The sequence below is a fragment of the Oncorhynchus kisutch genome, unplaced genomic scaffold (genome assembly GCF_002021735.2).
Source record: "Oncorhynchus kisutch isolate 150728-3 unplaced genomic scaffold, Okis_V2 scaffold718, whole genome shotgun sequence".
NCBI classification, from domain to species: Eukaryota; Metazoa; Chordata; class Actinopteri; order Salmoniformes; family Salmonidae; genus Oncorhynchus; species Oncorhynchus kisutch.
In genome coordinates this window covers 90,276-113,695 of record NW_022262663.1, presented here as the reverse complement: position 1 = coordinate 113,695, position 23,420 = coordinate 90,276, and the positions used below count along the sequence as shown (strand labels likewise).

The 23,420-nt window shown below is 46.9% G+C and overlaps 1 protein-coding gene across 1 annotated transcript; it reads right to left on the bottom strand.

The window, feature by feature from the left end:
• Positions 1-805: 805 nt before the first annotated feature.
• LOC116361497 (mRNA-decapping enzyme 1B-like) lies at positions 806-22,866 on the bottom strand. Its single transcript, XM_031815965.1, has 8 exons — positions 22,461-22,866; positions 19,094-19,134; positions 16,290-16,417; positions 6,850-6,913; positions 4,935-5,091; positions 1,864-1,995; positions 967-1,613; positions 806-935 (listed from the first exon to the last, which is right to left on the bottom strand). The coding sequence occupies exons 1-8, from the start codon at positions 22,617-22,619 to the stop codon at positions 806-808; spliced, it is 1,458 nt and encodes a 485-aa protein (XP_031671825.1). The 5' UTR covers positions 22,620-22,866.
• Positions 22,867-23,420: the final 554 nt, after the last annotated feature.

Below are 23,420 nucleotides of genomic sequence, written 5' to 3'. Positions count from 1 at the left end.
TTGAATTGTTGCGCGATGCTAATATATTTTTGTTCTGTGTAACTTTGTTCCTGTAAAAAACAGCCTGGCTCCTCCTCTCTCCTACCTGTATGAGGTGCAGCAGGGTGGCCTGGAGCTGGCTCTTAGAGAGGCCCCTGGGTTGGGGGTCGTCCGGGCCTGTGGGGCCAGGAGGCTGAGGGAGGATGAGGGCCAGGGGGGCAGTGGTGTCCCCAGAGGCTTGGGCCTGGGGGGCGCTTGGCCTGGGAGAAGACACTGGGGGACAGGAGCAGGGTAGGTGCCACCGTGGCTGGGATACGCTGGGGGGAGATCACCTGGAGACAGAGAGGGAGATGGTTAGAGACAGAGGCCTTACTTCCACAAACACAGATCCCTCCCTGTGCAAAACCACTCCAGCACTTTGTTACAGTCCTTTGAGTCAGACAGGATATATTTAGTATTTTACAGTCCTTTGAGTCAGACAGGATATATTTAGTATTTTACAGTCCTTTGAGTCAGACAGGATATATTTAGAATTTTACAGTCCTTTGAGTCAGACAGGATATATTTAGTATTTTTTACCTGGAACTTCTGAGCAGCGGTGCCTGCAGAGTTCTTGTCAGCCAAACTGTCCAGAGACCTGGCTGTAGAATGAGCCGACTGCTGGCCGTGCTGCCCCATGGCTGGGGGGGCTGAGGGGGCTAGAGGGGCTGGCTCGTGGAGCGAGGAGCCAGGTTAGAGGAAGTCCTAGTGGGCTCCGGGACCAGACTCTGCTCCTGTTGAACCAGCTGCAGCCTCTGGAGCAGCTCATGGGGGGAGACGACACCGGTTAGCTGCCCCGGCTGGGGATGACCTGGCAGGGGTTGGAGGTATAAGGGCTGGGGGTGCTGGAAGGGGTGGAAAGGGTGACAGGGCTGTGACTGAGGATGACCAGGCTGGGGTTGGTGGGGAGGTTGAGGCTGGGAGGGGTTGTGAGGGCAACATGGGGACCAGCATCTGGGGGGCTTGGTGGGGCTGAAGTACAACGGCCGGGCCTGGTGAGGAGGGAGGTGATGATGTTGAGAACCAGGGAAGCCCAAAGCATCCACCAGGAGAGGCTGAGGACGGGCAGACTGGAGACCAGGGATGAGAGGAGGAGGACGAGGACAACAGGGAGCGGAGGTGGTCATTGAAGGGGTGGTGGAAGTGGGCTGGTTCTGGAACAGTCTCTGGATGGGGTCTTGTCTGGCTTGGGTCTGATGGTGGAGGACAGAGGGGGCTCCGTTCTCATGCAGTCTGTTCTCGGGTGACTCGGAGACGGGTTGGAGCTGCTCCATAGGACCTCCTCTCTGGAGCTGCTTCTGAGGCTGGGAGGAGGAGGCGGCATCCTTCATGAGCTTCTGGAAGGCAGGGCAGTGCTGCGGGGGGCTGCTACCTGAGATCAGACCCCCTTCCTGGGCCTGGAGACGGAGCTGGGCCTGGACTGGGTCGTCGTAGGACAGGGAGCGGGCCACCGCCGGGCGGACACCTCCAGGCTTCCCCTGGGGCTGGGACCCTGGACCTCCTGACCCAGCCATGGGAGAGACCAGCTCTGCTCTGGGCTGCTGGACACCAAACAGAGTGGCCAGAGAGAGAGGCCTGGGCTCTCCTCGACCATCCTAAGAGAGGAAAAGGGTGATGGAGAGCGAGAGGGGGAGAGATCGGTGGTGTGAAACAGAAAGGAGAGAACACAAGGAAAACAAACAGTAGAGCCTAACTGTGAAACCAGGTCAACACTGTGTTAGACATCAGCAATTTGACCATGAAAAAAAACAAAAAACAAATTCACAGGGTGGATAAACCACATTTAACATCTACTTATTTCCATTGTGTTGAATAAGGTTGAATAAGGGGAAAGGCTCCGTGTACCTGAACAGGCCTCTCCTGTAGCCCAGGCTGGGGATAACTCTCCATAGGTTTGACAGGGATAGGTTTGATCAGGCTGGGGTTGGCATTAAGGACACTACACCCTCCTATCTCTTTAGGCTCTGGTTGGCCACCCTGAGAGGAGAGAGAGAGAGAGAGAGACATTAACAGGACATTGATGTCTGTTCATTTAACCCATTTTCATACATGGCACATTTAGGAATACATTAGTATAGCACATTATGATACAGCTGCAGACATCTTATTTCCTCAGAAATACATTAATCACAAGGCTGCAGGCTTGTTATATGCTTCAGTGCCCCCTAGTGGTAGTGGTGTGTTAGTACCTTGTCATAGTGGTAGCATGTGGTGTAGACCTTACTGTAAAACACTAACTTTTACAAGCCCTTAATTTTCTTCACTGCATTGTTGCTTAAGAAAATATTTACTAAATAAACTTAAGTAAAATTTTTTTAAAAGTAACAAAATAACAAGGCTATATACAGGGGGTACCGGTACTGAGTCAGTGTGGAGGCTATATACAGGGGGTACCGGTACTGAGTCAGTGTGGAGGCTATACACAGGGGATACCGGTACTGAGTCAGTGTGGAGGCTATATACAGGGGGTACCGGTACTGAGTCAGTGTGGAGGCTATATACAGGGGGTACCGGTACTGAGTCAGTGTGGAGGCTATATACAGGGGGTACCGGTACTGAGTCAGTGTGGAGGCTATATACAGGGGATACCGGTACTGAGTCAGTGTGGAGGCTATATACAGGGGGTACCGGTACTGAGTCATGTGGAGGCTATATACAGGGGGTACCGGTACTGAGTCAGTGTGGAGGCTATATACAGGGGGTACCAGTACTGAGTCAGTGTGGAGGCTATATACAGGGGGTACCGGTACGGAGTCAGTGTGGAGGCTATATACAGGGGGTACCGGTACTGAGTCAGTGTGGAGGTTATATACAGGGGGTACCGGTACTGAGTCAGTGTGGAGGCTATATACAGGGGGTACCGGTACTGAGTCAGTGTGGAGGCTATATACAGGGGTACCGGTACTGAGTCAGTGTGGAGGCTATATACAGGGGGTACGGTAAAGGGGGAGACCTGGTCAGTTGTACAACTGAACGCAGTCAACTGAAATGAAGTCTTCCTCATTTAACCCCACCCCTCTGAATCAGAGAGGGGGCTGCCTTAATGGACGCCAGGGAACACTGGGTTAACTGCCTTGTTCAGGGGCAGAACGACAGATATTTACCTTGTCGGCTCGGTACAGAGTAAAATGTGTGGTGGTAGAGGTTAGTCGGTAATATGCACATGTAGGTAGGAGTAAAGTGACTAGATCATAAACAGCAAGTAGCAGCAGTGTAAAAACAAGGGGGGGGGGGGTGAATCAAATAGTCTGGATGGCCATTTTATCAATAGTCCAGCAGTCTTATGGCTTGGGGGAAAAAGCTGTTAAGGAACCAAGGAACGTGAAACTCTCAACCCGCTCCACTACAGACCAGGCAATGTGAATGGGGTCCGGCCCTCCTTTTCCTGTAGTCCACAATCATCTCCTTAGTCTTGCTCACATTGATGGAGAGGTTGTTGTCATGGCACCACACTACCAGGTCTCTGACCTCCTCCCTATAGTCTCATTATTGTCGGCGATCAGGCCTACCACCATTGGGTCGTCAGCAAACTTGATGGTGTTGGAGTCGTGCCTGGCCACGCAGTTGTAGGTGAAAAGGGAGTACAGGAGGGGACTGAGCACGCTCCTCTGAGGGGCCCCGTGATGAGGATCAGCGTGGCAGATGTGTTGTTACCTAGCCTTATCACCTGGGGGCGGCCCGTCAGGAAGTCCAGGATCCCGTTGCAGAGGGAGGTGTTTAGTCCCAGGGTCCTTAGCTTAGTGATGAGCTGCGAGGGGACTATGGTGTTGAACGATGAGCTGTAGTCAATGAACAGCATTCTCACATAGGTGTTCCTTTTGTCCAGGTGGGAAAGAACAGTGTGGAGTGGGTCTAGGGTTTCTGGGATGATGGTGTTGATGTGAGCCTTTCAAAGCATTTCTCGGCTACGGGGCTGTAATCATTTAGGCAGGTTACCTTCGCTTCCTAGGGCACAGGAACTATGGTGGTCTGTTTGAAACATGTTGGTATTACAGACTCAGTCAGGGAGAAGTTGAAAATGTCAGTGAAGACACTTGCCAGTTGGTCCACGCATGCGCCGAGTCCACGTCCTGGTAACCCGTCTGGCCCCGCGGCCTGTTTAAAGGTCTTGCTCACATCGGCTACGGAGTGCGGTCTTAGCACCAGCAACAGTTTGTAGACGGCGATGAGAACGCTCTTGGTAGACAGTGTGGTCTACAGCTTATCATGAGGTACTCTACCTCGGGCGAGCAATACCTCGAGACTACTTTAATATTAGGCTTACAGTGGGGACCTACCTTGTCATAGTGGTTAACACATACAGTGGGGACCTACCCTGTCATAGTGGTAAACACATACAGTGGGCACCTACCCTGTCATAGTGGTAAACGCATACAGTGGGGACCTACCCTGTCATAGTGGTAAACGCATACAGTGGGGACCTACCCTGTCATAGTGGTAAACGCATACAGTGGGGACCTACCCTGTCATAGTGGTAAACACATACAGAGGGGACCTACCCTGTCATAGTGGTAAACGCATACAGTGGGGACCTACCCTGTCATAGTGGTAAACACATACAGTGGGGACCTACCCTGTCATAGTGGTTAACACATACAGAGGGTACCTACCCTGTCATAGTGGGGACCTACCATGTCATAGTGGGGACCTACCCTGTCATAGTGGTAAACACATACAGTGGGGACCTACCCTGTCATAGTGGGGACCTACCCTGTCATAGTGGTTAACACATACAGTGGGGACCTACCCTGTCATAGTGGTAAACACATATAGTGGGGACCTACCCTGTCATAGTGGTTAACACATACAGTGGGGACCTACCATGTCATAGTGGGGACCAACCCTGTCATAGTGGTTAACACATACAGTGGGGACCTACCTTGTCATAGTGGTTAACACATACAGTGGGGACCTACCTTGTCATACTCATTGCGTGCTTTGGTCAGCATCTGCAGGATGTCCACACCTTGTCCCTTCCCAGGGTCCCCTGCTGCCTCCAGGGCTCGAGGAGACACCAAGCCCCCCTGACCCTGTTGACCCCGCTGGGCCAGGGCCTGTTCCTGTTTCGTCAGACTGAGAGAGGAGAGGTTAGAGGTGAGTGTCGTTTGGTCTGTGTGTGTCGGTCAGTCGGTCTGTGCTGTTGTGAACTGGCAATGGTAGTGCGCGCACACACACACACACACACACACACACACACACACACACACACACACACGGAACAGGGTACCATTTGAGATGCAGTCACTTAGTATTACCAGGGAATCTGTCAACTATTAGTTGGTATTATTACCAGGGAATCTGTCAACTATTAGTTGGTATTATTACCAGGGAATCTGTCAACTATGAGTTGGTATTATTAGGGTCTTTGTATCCAGTAGAGGAATGGTGCTGCTGTGGATGCTTCATCAAACAATGTTTCCACGATTTAACAATGATGGTGGAAGACAGAATGTTTTAGTGCAGACACACACACACACACACAGTGTTTTAGTGCAGCAGTGTAGACACACACACACCAGTGTTTTAGTGCAGCAGTGTAGACACACACACACACAGTGTTTTAGTGCAGCAGTGTAGACACACACAGACCAGTGTTTTAGTGCAGCAGTGTAGACACACACACACACAGTGTTTTAGTGCAGCAGTGTAGACACACACAGACCAGTGTTTTAGTGCAGCAGTGTAGACACACACACACACAGTGTTTTAGTGCAGCAGTGTACACACACACAGTGTTTTAGTGCAGCAGTGTAGACACACACACACACACAGTGTTTTAGTGCAGCAGTGTAGACACACACACACACAGTGTTTTAGTGCAGCAGTGTAGACACACACACACCAGTGTTTTAGTGCAGCAGTGTAGACACACACACACACCAGTGTTTTAGTGCAGCAGTGTAGACACACACACACCAGTGTTTTAGCGCAGCAGTGTAGACACACACACACCAGTGTTTTAGCGCAGCAGTGTAGACACACACACACCAGTGTTTTAGCGCAGCAGTGTAGACAGACACACACACACACACACACACCAGTGTTTTAGCGCAGCAGTGTAGACACACACACACACCAGTGTTTTAGTGCAGCAGTGTAGACACACACACACAGTGTTTTAGTGCAGCAGTGTAGACACACACACAGACCAGTGTTTTAGTGCAGCAGTGTAGACACACACACAGACCAGTGTTTTAGCGCAGCAGTGTAGACACACACACACACCAGTGTTTTAGTGCAGCAGTGTAGACACACACACACAGTGTTTTAGTGCAGCAGTGTAGACACACACACACCAGTGTTTTAGCGCAGCAGTGTAGACACACACACACCAGTGTTTTAGTGCAGCAGTGTAGACACACACACACCAGTGTTTTAGTGCAGCAGTGTAGACACACACACACCAGTGTTTTAGTGCAGCAGTGTAGACACACACACACACCAGTGTTTTAGTGCAGCAGTGTAGACACACACACACACACACACACACACACACACACGTGTTTTAGTGCAGCAGTGTAGACACACACACACTAGTGTTTTAGTGCAGCAGTGTAGACACACACACACCAGTGTTTTAGTGCAGCAGTGTAGACAGACACACACACACCAGTGTTTTAGTGCAGCAGTGTAGACACACACACACACACACACACACACACACACACACACACACACACACACACACACACACACACACACACACACAGTGTTTTAGTGCAGCAGTGTAGACACACACCAGTGGCAAGTAGCTGGTGGTAATCAGTGAGTGATGATGCAGGGACAGTGTCATGGGGACACAGAGAGAGAGGGTGGGAGTGTGTTACTCACTACTTCATAAGCTCTGCGATGCGCTGGCAGTCCGCCTTATCATAGAACCAGATGCCATAGATAGCTACTAGAGAGAGACAGACAGACAGAGAGCGAGAGACAGAGAGAGAGAGCGAGAGACAGAGAGAGAGCGAGAGAGACACAGAGAGAGAGAGAGACACAGAGAGAGAGAGAGAGACAGACAGAGAGCAGAGCAGGGAGCGAGACAGGTCACAGGTCAGTCAATGGCCATAACGGAGGCTCCAATCTAAATCCAGATGAAACAGTGCAGCAGCGACGTCAACATCAGTCCCCTTAGACACAGAGCCAGGGCTAAATACACGAGCTGGAGCCATGGCTAAATACACGAGCTGGAGCCACGGCAGTCGAGCTGGAGCCACGGCAGTCATTACACAGACATCACAAAACACTGGGAGAAAGGAACCAAATTCACAGCACGTGTTTGTGTGATCCAAAGTCTACAATAACCTGAACGATGAATGTCGGCGACTGCTGAGCTAGGTTCACTGCTGTGTGTGTGTGTGTGGTATGTGGGTGTGTTTTGGCAGGTTCTCTGATGCGTTCCTTCCTGGCAGGCAGGCAGAAGAGGAATAGAGGTTGTGTCCCAATCATCTCTCTTTCCTCTCAAAGAGTGCACTTGTTCACTTCCCTTAACTAAAAATGAAATCTGGTATAAGTACTGGTATAAGAAATATGGTATAAGTACTGGTATAAGTACTGGTATAAGAAATATGGTATAAGTACTGGTATAAGTACTGGTATAAGTACTGGTATAAGAAATATGGTATAAGTACTGGTATAAGTACTGGTATAAGAAATATGGTATAAGTACTGGTATAAGAAATATGGTATAAGAAATCTGGTATAAGTACTGGTATAAGAAATATGGTATGAGTACTGGTATAAGAAATATGGTATGAGTACTGGTATAAGAAATATGGTATAAGTACTGGTATAAGATATCGGGTATAAGTACTGGTATAAGTACTGGTATAAGTACTGGTATAAGAAATATGGTATAAGTACTGGTATAAGAAATCTGGTACAAGTACTGGTATAAGAAATCTGGTATAAGTACTGGTATAAGAAATCTGGTATAAGTACTGGTATAAGAAATCTGGTATAAGTACTGGTATAAGAAATCTGGTATAAGTACTGGTATAACAATGGTGGAAACTCCCCCCAGGCCGAGCCTCCAACCAATACAATGCTTTTAGATGTGGGAAGCAGTGAACACTTGAGGGGAAATGTGATATTATGGGACACCCCCCCGACCGTGGAGAAGGTGCTACATATAAACCCCCCCGACCGTGGAGAAGGTGCTACATATAAACCCCCCCGAAGGTGCTACATATTAATCCCCCCGACTGTGGAGAAGGTGCTACATATTAACCCCCCCGACTGTGGAGAAGGTGCTACATATAAACCCCCCCACAGTGGAGAAGGTGCTACATATTAACCCCCCCACAGTGGAGAAGGTGCTACATATAACCCCCCCACAGTGGAGAAGGTGCTACATATAAACCCCCCCCCCCCCCACAGTGGAGAAGGTGCTACATATTAACCCCCCCGACCGTGGAGAAGGTGAGATGTATAAACCCCCCACGGTGGAGAAGGTGCTACATATAAACCCCCCACAGTGGAGAAGGTGCTACATATAAACCCCCCCACAGTGGAGAAGGTGCTACATATAAACCCCCCCACAGTGGAGAAGGTGCTACATATAAACCCCCCACAGTGGAGAAGGTGCTACATATAAACCCCCCCACAGTGGAGAAGGTGCTACATGTAAACCCCCCACAGTGGAGAAGATGAGACATATACACCCCCCCACGGTGGAGAAGGTGCCAAATATAACTCCCCCCCACAGTGGAGAAGGTGATACATATAAACCCCCCCACGGTGGAGAAGGTGCTACCTATAAACGCCGCACGGTGGAGAAGGTGCTACATATAACCCCCCGCCCACAGTGGAGAAGGTGCTACGTATAAACCCCCCCACAGTGGAGAAGGTGAGACATATAAACCCCCCCACAGTGGAGAAGGTGCTACATATAAACCCCCCACAGTGGAGAAGGTGCTACATATAACCCCCCCCACAGTGGAGAAGGTGCTACATATAAACCCCCCCACAGTGGAGAAGGTGCTACATATAACCCCCCCACAGTGGAGAAGGTGCTACATATAACCCCCCCACAGTGGAGAAAGTGCTACATATAAACCCCCCCACAGTGGAGAAGGTGCTACATATAAACCCCCCTCCCCCCCACAGTGGAGAAGGTGCTACATATAAACCCCCCACAGTGGAGAAGGTGCTACATATAAGCCCCCCCACAGTGGAGAAGGTGAGACATATAAACCCCCCCACAGTGGAGAAGGTGCTACATATAAACCCCCCACAGTGGAGAAGGTGCTACATATAAACCCCCCCACAGTGGAGAAGGTGCTACGTATAAACCCCCCCACAGTGGAGAAGGTGAGACATATAAACCCCCCCACAGTGGAGAAGGTGCTACATATAAACCCCCCCACAGTGGAGAAGGTGCTACATATAAACCCCCCCACAGTGGAGAAGGTGCTACATATAAACCCCCCTCCCCCCCACAGTGGAGAAGGTGCTACATATAAACCCCCCCACAGTGGAGAAGGTGCTACGTATAAACCCCCCCACAGTGGAGAAGGTGAGACATATAAACCCCCCCACAGTGGAGAAGGTGCTACATATAAACCCCCCCACAGTGGAGAAGGTGCTACATATAAACCCCCCCACAGTGGAGAAGGTGCTACATATAAACCCCCCTCCCCCCCACAGTGGAGAAGGTGCTACATATAAACCCCCCACAGTGGAGAAGGTGCTACATATAAACCCCCCCCCCCCCACAGTGGAGAAGGTGAGACGTATAAACCCCCCACAGTGGAGAAGGTGCTACATATAAACCCCCCCACAGTGGAGAAGGTGCTACATATAAACCCTTTCTCCTACTAGGACAGTGCTCATCCAGGATGATTCCTCACATCCCCGGGAACGGAAGACATACCGCTAGATTCCAGGAAGAGGTGGCTGGGCGGGGTTCAGCAGAGCACAACATATTCCACTATTGAGACACAGTGGGATTACCTACAGCCATTATATTAAAATGTACCATCTTTATCAGTCATGACTCATGCCAGACCACGTTAACTTCTTGGAAACTGTGATGACTTTTACAGAGTGGACTCATCATGGATGAAATCAAAGATAAAATACATTTTTTTTTTTTAAGTCCTGTGTTAAATCTCCTCATGGTGTTTAAGTTCATGATTCATGGCATCGTTTATGGCTGAAGTGAAGGTTCTGGGTTCTGTCACCATGACCTCATTACCTTCTTAGTCTAATAACTAGTCAGTGGAGCCAACGTCAATATTACAGACAGATACGTGCTATGAGAAAGCACAACATGTCTCTGTGGCAGTTACCCAGGGTTAAGGGCAGGCTGGGGCCCCATTCATTAGGGTGGTGGGGTAGAGGGGTGATTGAGACTCTGCAGCAGTGGGAGTTGGAAGCCAGGCCACTACTCTACTCAGCGTGGCTGAGACAGGAGCCCCGTTGACAGGCAGACCAGGAACACTTCTCCTGTCACCGTCACAGTGAGAACTCAGGCAGCCTCAAATAGGTCGCGTAGGAAGATAACGCTCTGGCACGGCGGTCGGCCCAAGAAAAGAGGACAGGGGGCGAGATAAGGAGAGAGAAAGGAGGGAAGAGTGAGGAGGGGCGACAGGGCGGAGACTGAGGGACTGAAGGCCAGCCAGTAGACTAGAGCATGTTGACTCCTGACTGACAGAGAGACAAGACTACAGTGAGAGAGTAACTGAGTCAGTGAGGACAGCGGGTCTGAGTTGCTGGATCTTAAGGTTGGAGCTGCTACTGTGTCCATCTGCCTGCCTGCTGCCATCCTGTCTGCCCTCTGAGCTGTGCCCTGCACTGCCCTGCCTGCCTGGGGCTGTGGAGAGCCAAGCTAAAGGTCACCGCCTGGAAAAAGGACCAGACAGACACTCCAAGCCCTGGGAAATTTAAGAACCAGCGAGGGCAGCGAGGAGAGAGATCTCTGGAGGAGCTGAGGAGAGACCACTTAGCTTAGTAGCTACAGGGGACTACTCTGGTTAGACTCATATACTACTCTCTCTGGGAAGGACTGAGACATTACCCAGCCTCACACCAGACAGTCTCTCTGGAAAGGACTGAGACATTACCCAGCCTCACACCAGACAGTCTCTCTGGAAAGGACTGAGACATTACCCAGCCTCACACCAGACAGTCTCTCTGGGAAGGACTGAGACATTACCCAACCTCACACCAGACAGTCTCTCTGGGAAGGACTGAGACATTACCCAGCCTCACACCAGACAGTCTCTCTGAGAAGGACTGAGACATTACCCAGCCTCACACCAGACAGTCTCTCTGAGAAGGACTGAGACATTACCCAGCCTCACACCAGACAGTCTCTCTGGGAAGGACTGAGACATTACCCAGCCTCACACCAGACAGTCTCTCTGAGAAGGACTGAGACATTACCCAACCTCACACCAGACAGTCTCTCTGAGAAGGACTGAGACATTACCCAGCCTCACACCAGACAGACTCTCTGAGAAGACAGTACTGTTAGAGGACGGATGGGGACAGGAGGAGGAGAGACAGGTCAGGTACCTCAGTATTGGAAACCAGAGAAAGGGTTCTATTGGTTCATTATTTCCTCATAGAACAAAAGGGGCGTGTTAAAGGAAGAGGACAGACAGGAGACTAGTACCTCAGCAGTACCAGAGGACAGACAGACAGACAGGAGACTAGTACCTCAGCAGTACCAGAGGACAGACAGACAGACAGGAGACTAGTACCTCAGCAGTACCAGAGGACAGACAGACAGGAGACTAGTACCTCAGCAGTACCAGAGGACAGACAGGAGACTAGTACCTCAGCAGTACCAGAGGACAGACAGACAGGAGACTAGTACCTCAGCAGTACCAGAGGACAGACAGACAGGAGACTAGTACCTCAGCAGTACCAGAGGACAGACAGGAGACTAGTACCTCAGCAGTACCAGAGGACAGACAGGAGACTAGTACCTCAGCAGTACCAGAGGACAGACAGACAGACAGGAGACTAGTACCTCAGCAGTACCAGAGGACAGACAGACAGACAGGAGACTAGTATCTCAGCAGTACCAGAGGACAGACAGACAGACAGACAGACAGGAGACTAGTATCTCAGCAGTACCAGAGGACAGACAGGAGACTAGTACCTCAGCAGTACCAGAGGACAGACAGACAGACAGGAGACTAGTATCTCAGCAGTACCAGAGGACAGACAGGAGACTAGTACCTCAGCAGTACCAGAGGACAGACAGGAGACTAGTACCTCAGCAGTACCAGAGGACAGACAGGAGACTAGTACCTCAGCAGTACCAGAGGACAGACAGACAGGAGACTAGTATCTCAGCAGTACCAGAGGACAGACAGACAGGAGACTAGTATCTCAGCAGTACCAGAGGACAGACAGACAGGAGACTAGTATCTCAGCAGTACCAGAGGACAGACAGACAGGAGACTAGTATCTCAGCAGTACCAGAGGACAGACAGACAGACAGACAGGAGACTAGTATCTCAGCAGTACCAGAGGACAGACAGACAGAAGACTAGTATCTCGGCAGTACCAGAGGACAGACAGGAGACTGGTATCTCAGCAGTACCAGAGGAAACGTGGTCTAAACGTTGTCCCCTAGTAGCAGCTCCACCACACCACTACTAGACTATCGTCTCAGAGGGACTATGTTGGGCAGGTTGTTCCAGCGTAAACCCAAACATGAGCGACTTCAAGAGGAGCCGGAGGTTGGGCCAGCCAAGGGGATGCTCATCACAGAGACAGAGATGGAGTACACCTACGTACGACCAGGAGGTAAGGACAACCTCAAAGACTAGTCATATGTCTGTGTCCCAAATGGCACACTATTCCTTATAGATTGGCCTGGTCCTGGTCACACGTAGTGCACTATAAAAGGGAATAGGGTGCTATTTAGAACGCATGGGCTCTGGTCAAACGTAGTGCACTATAAAGGGAATAGGATGCTATTTAGAATGCACAGCTCTGGTCAAACGTAGTGCACTATAAAGGGAATAGGGTGCTATTTAGAACGCATAGGCTCTGGTCAAACATAGTGCACCATAAAGGGAATCACTAGCCTACGTCAAACTACTATCCCCCATAGTAGAAAAGTTGACCTATTCTATTGTCAGCTTGTCGAGAAAGAAATATGGCCTATTCCCAACAGACTCTGGGACAGCTGTGGGACGATAGATCCCAGATTCATACCACCAGTAGGCCTCGGATACAGTCAACCGGTTATTATCAAACATTATTTCTTCCCATTACCAGCGCAGCAACGTGCACAAGGCAGCAGGCTACACACGGATGGTCCTTCCATAATGCAAATAGCAGAGAAAACACTATTGTCAAAAGGGCAATGCACATGAGTGGCAAAATATGTGTTAGAACCAGGGGACAATGCAACAACTGGCACGGGCTGCTAATATAACCAGGACTGTGCTTTTGGCTACTGGACAATGAAAGTTGATGTATAAGAATGGTCTCCACAGATGTTGACTAGGCTACTCTGAACCAGGGTAAGACATGCCTCATAATGGGTTATCAAACACTCAGGTTTCAAAACAATGAAGTATATGTTAAGACAATGCATACTGCGCTGAGGAAGACTTCTGTTGACTGTTCATTTTCTGTTTGAGATACTGTATATGTTAAGACAATGCATACTGCACTGAGGAAGACTTCTGTTGACTGTGCATTTTCTGTTTGAGATACTGTAGCAGCTCTTGCGATGTCTGACAGATTTGTATCTGCATGGTGTGATAAATAAGATAGATAATGAATACTGTACACACGCCCCAATTTAATTCCACAAAATTATGCAAATTAACCTATAGACCAATAATCACAACCAGTCAAATGTTTTCCTATCAATGAACAGACTTAAAGCGTTATTTTGCAAGGGGATGTTTTCTTCTCCTCCCAGACAATTGGCCGGCACCAATTTAGTTTATTTAAATATATATATATATATATATATAGCCAGTTTTTTGACGAAAAAAAATAGTGTATTACCGGCTAACAGAAACCCTTGCTGTCAATGTCACAATGATGTCACAGTTGAGACAACATTCTAAATTGGCCTGGCTGGCTCTTCCACCAGCTAATGACCCCATAACCAAATACTTGTTTAGTGATAAGATTCTGTGACCTCTCGTGAAAGGTCATGTTGAGGGACGTGTGTTGTTCTAAACATCACGTATAAATAACTCAGCTGTGTTTTTCACCCCCCTGTATAGTTGTGTTTGTGTGTAAATGTCTAATAATTAGACCAAGCAGTCCAGCAATATCTTAAAACAAAGCATTCCACCTGCCTGTCACTGAGAATGGTGTGTGCATCAGTGTGTGTGTGTGCATCAGTGTGTGTGTGTGTATCAGTGTGTGTGTGTGTATCAGTGTGTGTGTGTGTGTGTGTGTGTGTAGTGTGTCCCACTTATAATGACAGGTTGGTTTGTATCTAACGTAGTAGGCTGGTTGGCTGGCTCTCTGCTGTTGGCAGGACACTTGCGGTAGAAAACCGGCACAGAGGCACTCAAACACGGGACTACTGCCACAAAAATACCTCTGAACCATATATGGACCTGTGGGGCCACAGCCACTAGACTAGAGACGGCTCCAGGCTCCTCTCCTCAGGGTATGTGTGTGTGTCTGCAGCACTGAGTCTCTTTCTCAGCCTGCAACAGACCTGGGTTCAAACACTATTCGAGGTAATTTCAACCACTTTATCTGGGCTTCATTGAGCTTGTCTGGCTTAACAGACTAATTGAATAGTCCCCAAGCTATAAATCCCACCCATCAGGCACTCCAGCCAGGCTAGGGGATACGCTATAAGTTTGTGTTGAAAGATTTCAAATAGTGCTTGAACCCAGGTCTGATATGCACTCCGCAAATAGTTCTCATTTAAATGAAGTGCTCCATGATGGGCCAGGATTCCTGGACTACACCACATGGTAGAAAGTTAGCTGCATCTTCAATCTGTTTAAACTATTCTGAACTCTCCAGTAGTATTGACCATGATTCACGTCCAATCGCTTTTTAGAAATGTAAGTTCTGGTCTAATCAAATGTAAATCTCTTGAGACGTGAAGACTAGCAGGACTGAAATAAATATGTTCTGGAATGCAAACATCAACATCTACAGGCCTACACCTCCGGCACATAGTTCCCGTGGTGATGTAAACACACCACCTCCGGCAACATAGTTCCCGTGGTGATGTAAACACACCACCTCCGGAAACATAGTTCCCATGGTGATGTAAACCCACCTCCTCCGGGAACATAGTTCCCGTGGTGATGTAAACCCACCTCCTCCGGGAACATAGTTCCCGTGGTGATGTAAACCCACCACCTCCGGGAACATAGTTCCCGTGGTGATGTAAACACACCTCCTCCGGGAACATAGTTCCCGTGGTGATGTAAACACACCTCCTCCGGGAACATAGTTCCCGTGGTGATGTAAACACACCTCCGGCACATAAGCGGTACAAGACCAGAGGGGGTTGGAAGCGGTTCGCTGACGCCTTCATATGTTTCACAAGGTATTGGAATGCCCAGGCCTGGGTAGGTAGGCTGAATAGTGCAGGGGACTTTCAGCGAGGCCTGGTACTGAGTAGGGAGGGTTAACAGTCCAGGTACTATGTAGGTAGGGTTAACAGTCCAGGTACTATGTAGGTAGGGTTAACAGCCCTGGTACTATGTAGGTAGGGTTAACAGCCCAGGTTCTAAGTAGGTAGGGTTAACAGTCCTGGTACTATGTGGGTAGGGTTAACAGCCCTGGTACTATGTAGGTAGGGTTAACAGCCCAGGTTCTAAGTAGGTAGGGTTAACAGCCCTGGTACTATGTAGGTAGGGTTAACAGCCCTGGTACTATGTAGGTAGGGTTAACAGCCCAGGTTCTAAGTAGGTAGGGTTAACAGCCCAGGTTCTAAGTAGGTAGGGTTAACAGCCCAGGTTCTAAGTAGGTAGGGTTAACAGCCCAGGTTCTAAGTAGGTAGGGTTAACAGCCCAGGTTCTGAGTAGGTAGGGTTAACAGTCCAGGTTCTGAGTAGGTAGGGTTAACAGTCCTGGTACTATGTAGGTAGGGTTAACAGCCCTGGTACTATGTAGGTAGGGTTAACAGTCCTGGTACTATGTAGGTAGGGTTAACAGTCCTGGTACTATGTAGGTAGGGTTAACAGCCCAGGTTCTGAGTAGGTAGGGTTAACAGTCCTGGTACTATGTAGGTAGGGTTAACAGTCCTGGTACTATGTAGGTAGGGTTAACAGTCCTGGTACTATGTAGGTGGGCTGAATAGTGCAGGGGACTTACAGCGAGCATTCCTGTAAAGCAGGAACGGATCCTGCAGCTGGAAGTCCAGGTCTTTAGTGATGGGTTCAGTCAGGTTCTCCATACTCAGCCTGTTCATTATGGTGAAGCCATGTCTGGGAGATGCTAGCCTGAGGACAAACAGGAAGGCATGAATAGAAAGAGTTAAACCTCTACAGGATCGGTGTCCATAAACCGGGACAGTTGCTGCTCAATAGGCGATAATGTGACTAGACTTTCCGGGACATAGACATGTCTTATATGGACAGAAAGCTTCAATTCTTGTTTATCGAACTGCACTGTACAATTTACAGTAGCTATTACAGAATAAAAAATACCTGCTATTGTTGGAGCATAGTGCACAACAACAAAACACTTATCACTGCAACCTGTTTGATACATTCACCTCTGAAGGTAAACGGTGTACTGATCTGATTTGTCATTCTGAGGGGCCCAGAGATGTAGTGTAGTTTAAATACATTTGTATATTAAAACGTAGGAACTGGCTTTACAGTTTGACTGCTGTCTCTGGCTCCACACCTAGCCATCTAGATGTCTTTCTAATTTAGTTTATCTTTATTTAATTAGACAAGTCAGTTAAGACCAAATTCTTATTTTCAATGACGGGCCTAGGAACAGTGGTTTAAATGCCTTGTTCAGGGGCAGAACGACAGATTTTTTACCTTGTCAGCTCAGGGGATTCGATCTTGCAAACTTTGGGTTACTACTCCAACGCTCTAACCACTAGGCTACCTGCCGCCCCATTAGCTTTCTGTAGGGAAGCTAATGATCCATCATGTATGACATTCCTGGGTGTGTAAACGTCTATTTTTCTTTAGCATAGCATTGTTGTATGTTCTTTATAGTTATGTACTTGAACATGTATAAATTTACCAATGTGGCACATTTGGACAAACTCCTGGCTGACTTGATGCAAAATGTTGTGTAGTGAGGTAATTCTTCACTGGATCAGTCTAAATTACACCTAGGCTCCTATGTTAATGTCTGGCCTTTCTCTCGCATTTCAAAGATGGAACAAAACAATTATTGAAAAACAAATGTTTTTTGTTTGTTTATCTTTTACCAGATCTAATGTGTTATATTCTCCTACATTCATTTCACTTTTACACACACTTCAAAGTGTTTCCTTTCAAATGGTATCATGAATATGCATATCCTTGCTTCAGGTCCTGAGCTACAGGCAGTTAGATTTGGGCATGTCATTTTTGGTGAAAGTTTTAAAAAAGGGGTCCGATCCTTAATTAAAGGGACTTGACATTACACCGGCCTTATACCAGAGTTCATATTAAAGTACACAGGAGGGAGGTACTTTACATTACATACAAGTTGAATAACCAGTGTAAGGTGCTAACAGACTGGAAACGAACTGGTGACTACATGACCGCATCCGAGTTTGTGTATTTTCCCAGGAGAACAAGAACGACAGTGGTAATGTATGTACAAGTAGTCCTACAAGGAAACAGAAAGGTTCTACATGTTCAAGTAGACCTACAAGGAAACAGAATGGTGTTACCTATTCAAGTAGTCCTACAAGGAAACAGAAAGGTTCTACATGTTCAAGTAGTCCTACAAGGAAACAGAAAGGTTCTACATGTTCAAGTAGTCCTACAAGGAAACAGAAAGGTTCTACATGTTCAAGTAGTTCTACAAGGAAACAGAAAGGTTCTACATGTTCAAGTAGTCCTACAAGGAAACAGAAAGGTTCTACATGTTCAAGTAGGCCTACAAGAAAACAGAAAGGTTCTACATGTTCAAGTAGTCCTACAAGGAAACAGAAAGGTTCTACATGTCCAAGTAGTCCTACAAGGAAACAGAAAGGTTCTACATGTTCAAGTAGGCCTACAAGAAAACAAAGGTTCTACATGTCCAAGTAGGCCCACAAGGAAACAGAAAGGTTCTACATGCTCAAGTAGGCCTAACAGAAAACAGAATGGTGCTACATGTTCAAGTAGTCCTACAAGGAAACAGAATGGTTCTACATGTTCAAGTAGGCCTACAAGGAAACAGAAAGGTTCTACATGTTCAAGTAGGCCTAACAGAAAACAGAAAGGTTCTACATGTTCAAGTAGGCCTACAAGGAAACAGAAAGGTGTTACCTATTCAAGTAGGCCTAACAGAAAACAGAAAGGTTCTACATGTTCAAGTAGACCTACAAGGAAACAGAAAGGTGTTACCTATTCAAGTAGACCTAACAGAAAACAGAAAGGTTCTACATGTTCAAGTAGGCCTACAAGGAAACAGAAAGGTTATACATGTTCAAGTAGGCCTACAAGGAAACAGAAAGGTGTTACCTATTCAAGTAGGCCTAACAGAAAACAGAAAGGTTCTACATGTTCAAGTAGGCCTACAAGGAAACAGAAAGGTTATACATGTTCAAGTAGGCCTAACAGAAAACAGAAAGGTTCTACATGTTTACGACCCATTTCCTGGGTGGGATAGGGTCTGTGGAAGTAATCATGGCTCTTCAAGGCTACAGACCATAATAGTCTACTCAGTGATCTGTTCAAAGGGAGGGTTGACGTAGCTAACCCACTAAGCCCATTATATTTAACCTGATGGAGGCAGGCTTCTCAGCTCACAGCTGAAGTACACACAGACACCGGTCCCAAAATGGCACCCTATTCCCTTTATAATGCACTACACATTTGACTATGGGCCCTGGTCCAATGTGACGCACCATAAAGGGTATAGGGTGCCACTTGGGATGCACCCCCAACAAGACTCAAAGCTCACAGGGAAGTACATAGAGACAGTAATTAGCTGGCATCGTAAAAGACCCATCATACCTTGTATAGACAAACAGGGTCCCCTCCACGTCAGTCTTCTCCTGCAAAACAACATACAGTAACTGATTCAGGTTGAGTTCATGAAAAGGGATTTGCTTGAACAGAGTCTTCATCGATCTCTCCTTAACATCCACAGCAAACTGTTATGTAGGCTGTGGGATATGAGGGTTTATGAAGCAAACTGTTACGTAGGCTGTGGGATATGAGGGTTTATGAAGCAAACTGTTACGTAGGCTGTGGGATATGAGGGTTTATGAAGCAAACTGTTACGTAGGCTGTGGGATATGAGGGTTTATGAAGCAAACTGTTACGTAGGCTGTGGGATATGAGGGTTTATGAAGCAAACTGTTACGTAGGCTGTGGGATATGAGGGTTTATGAAGCAAACTGTTACGTAGGCTGTGGGATATGAGGGTTATGAAGCAAACTGTTACGTAGGCTGTGGGATATGAGGGTTTATGAAGCAAACTGTTACGTAGGCTGTGGGATATGAGGGTTTATGAAGCAAACTGTTACGTAGGCTGTGGGATATGAGGGTTTATGAAGCAAACTGTTACGTAGGCTGTGGGATATGAGGGTTTATGAAGCAAACTGTTACGTAGGCTGTGGGATATGAGGGTTATGAAGCAAACTGTTACGTAGGCTGTGGGATATGAGGGTTATGAAGCCAACTGTTACGTAGGCTGTGGGATATGAGGGTTTATGAAGCAAACTGTTACGTAGGCTGTGGGATATGAGGGTTATGAAGCAAACTGTTACGTAGGCTGTGAGATATGAGGGTTATGAAGCAAACTGTTACGTAGGCTGTGGGATATGAGGGTTTATGAAGCAAACTGTTACTTATTAAGTTGTGGGATATGAAGGTTTATGAAGCAAACTGTTACGTAGGCTGTGGGATATGAGGGTTATGAAGCAAACTGTTACGTAGGCTGTGGGATATGAGGGTTATGAAGCAAACTGTTACTTATTAAGTTGTGGGATATGAAGGTTTATGAAGCAAACTGTTACGTAGGCTGTGAGATATGAGGGTTATGAAGAAAACTTCTACCAGTGCCATGGTTTTACGTCACTGACTATTTGGACCAATCATTATTTTGGGGTGCTCCTACACCTGCATATTTTATTTATTTGTGAAAGGGGAGGGGTTCACCACCGTCCGTCCCCACCCTCAGAACCAAGTGGGCAATTCCACGATAACAGAATGATTCCGAGAGACAGATTTTTCACTTTAAAATGTGCACCAAACAAACAAACAAACAAACAAACACCTAAATGACTGCAAAGTTAAAGCACACAACTCTACACACAAGCACAAAGAAAACACAGGTACTTAAAGGAACAGATGTTAAGTTGGGGAACAGAATGACTGCACAAATAACACAAACCGTCGTTCTGTTAATGTCAACAAACTTTGTACCTTGCATCAAGTAAATGTGTTTTTGTCAAATATTCTTAAAAGTCATCCTCATCCATAGAGTTGTATGGTTTAACTTTGCAATCATTCGTTTGTGTGTGGACGATGTGAAATGGCTAGCTAGTTAGCGGTGGTGGACGCTAATAGTGTTTCAGTCGGTGACGTCACTCGCTCTGAGATCAGGAAGTAGTTGTTCCCCTTGCTCTGCAAGGCCCGCGCAGCTTTTGTGGAGCGATGGGTAACGATGCTTTGTGAGTGACTGGTTGATGTGTGCAGAGGGTCCCTGGTTCGGGGCGAGGAGAGGGACGGAAGCTATACTGTTACATTTGTTTGGTGCACAATTTTTAAGTGATAAAAATCAGTCAACATCCTTGTGTTACCTTGGAATTGACAGAATCCAGAAGCAAACACACCAGATTTGGTTCCAGGTGGCTGATATTCACTGACCTAGTCAGCTACCATGTCAACATTCAGTCTGAAAACTGTCAGCTGTTTACAAACTAGTAGCAATGTGATAAATACTCTTGTCCACCACATCTAACAATAATAACTAGCTGGAGGTCAATGTGTACTATGTGCCCCGGTATGTGTGCGTTCCAGTTGTTGACCATGAGTATGATGCGTTTCCATAGGGACCTCTGACTACATTTTGGATCAAGCCTAAATTGGCTTTAACATGCACAATAACGTGCCAAATCTGTGATTTAGCTCTTTTTGTAGGGTAAACATTAGAATTAAGTTGCCTCAAGGTGGTAATATCTCTCTAGGAGCTGATCCATTGTCAGTATTGTGAAATAGTTATAAATGTTAAGGAAATGATTGAATGGAGAAAGCTGAGCTCCCTTTCCATCCTATCAGTATAGACACATGCTCAAACATGCACATAAAGACTATTTATGTTTGATCCGGTTAATGTGGACGGAGGCTTCGAATGGAGGGTGAGATGCAATTGTGGAGCCTCCAGACAAATCAAGCTCCATACATTGCAATAATGTGGAGGGCTGCATACATCTCAACATTGACATGATTGGTTGATGTAGGTGGGGGCGGGAGTTCCTGTATAAAACACAAACTCACTTGAGAACAGCTCTGCAAAGCGCAAAATGCATGTTTGCGTTGACTTCTGCAGAGGCCGCATAACAGTAAATACTGTATGGCCACTGCAGACGTCGGATTGACAATGCTGAACCTTTTAGCGACCTCCTCTCTACATGGTGTTTTAGGAAAGATGCATCTTGAAAACACTTCATCCTAAACTCCATCGCTATCGGCCGTAACGGGAGTAAATTAAGATAGTTGCTGTGCGAAACTCGATAATTTGTGAGTCACAAACCGATTCTGACAAAACGCTTGCTGAGCTGTCTCATGTGAGTTTGAATCGGAGCTTCGTGGGCGATATGCCGACTTCAAAATAACTGGGAACTCGGAAAATAAAATAAGAAACTTTCGGACTGGGAAAAATCGATTTGAACGGTCATCCAACTCCGGAACTCCGGTCTAAAAAAAAATTCACTGACGTCATGATTTGACCTTGTATTTTTCAGAGTTCCCAGTTTGAAACGCGACATATTCATCAGCGACATCTCGAATGCAGATAGTGGGTCTGGCATTATTGCCAAGTTAACGTGTTAGTCGGAACTAGATCATGTCCGACTCGTTAATAGGTTGGTTATACACGTGTCGCGTCCAACCAGTTAGCAAGTCGGACATTTGAGTTTCCTAGTTCCGACTGGGACGTGAAAGCGATATAGGGTGATGTTAGCTAGCTAGCTTTCTAGCTTCTTGGAATAATAGCTATGGCTAACCACATCTCCCAAAACCACGTGAATTCAACCTGGCAAACTAGTTTATAATGTGGCATCCATATCAGTCCGTTAAGATGTTACTTAACATGCAACTTTGTTGAAAAGAGAAGGGAGCGCGAACAGAGCAGCGGTAGCATCCCTTAACTCACCCATTCATTTGATCGGTTGTTGAAAGTATACAACGCCACTTGACTCGCCACATCTACAATGTTGTTGATGTAAGGATCTTGTCTTTGCAGGGCTGCGAGACTAATGTCCAAACCTTTAGCAGTGAGACAGGTGTTTCCACCCGATGAGCTTGCCGTCATTGTTCTCCTTGAGCTAGTTAGCTAGTGATGCTAACTGGCGCGTTATCGCGGGTGAAGGAATCTGTGACGGTTCCAAAGTAAAACGAAAACTATTGAAACTATCCCCGTTAAAATACACTGTTATGAATTAAAATATTTAAAATAAATTATTAAAGAGAACATATAAGTGAATTGTAACTGTTCGGAACACCATCAACAGCTCACTTGACAGCAGCCATGTTTCGTCGAACAGATTGTAAACAATTAGACACGATGAGTTGAGCGTAGATGGCTATAAGGAACGTTAATCAATCTCGAGAAATAGATTGACCGCTTCATCAGGCCGAAGCAGATGATGATGATGAAGGATGTTTATTGGCCAGGCATGTTACACCAACATTATGACTTTGACATCTTGTTAGAATCCATCGTTGAATCCATTGAATTCCATTTTGTCATGAAATGTTATTAAAGGTTTACTTCAACGTCACTTTTATATCTGTCTGATAATTCAGATTGGTTATTTTGTTAATTAGTCGAGTTAATACGTTGTTTAGCAGATACTTACAATTTGGCGCATATCATAGACTTGAAAATGTCTGCTGCCCAAATTGATGGAAAAAACCTATGCAGTCTGCAATGGTGGCTCTAGAGGGCGCTACTTCCTTTGAAAAACATTTTATTTTTTATTTACCCCAATGCTGCCGCCTTTTTCTTGGGTACGGAGCTAGGCTATATTTAGTGTGTAATATCAATGACAAGCGATTCAACACTTAGTTCTATATGTTTCTATGGATAGATTGTGATTCTGGCAGTGCCAGG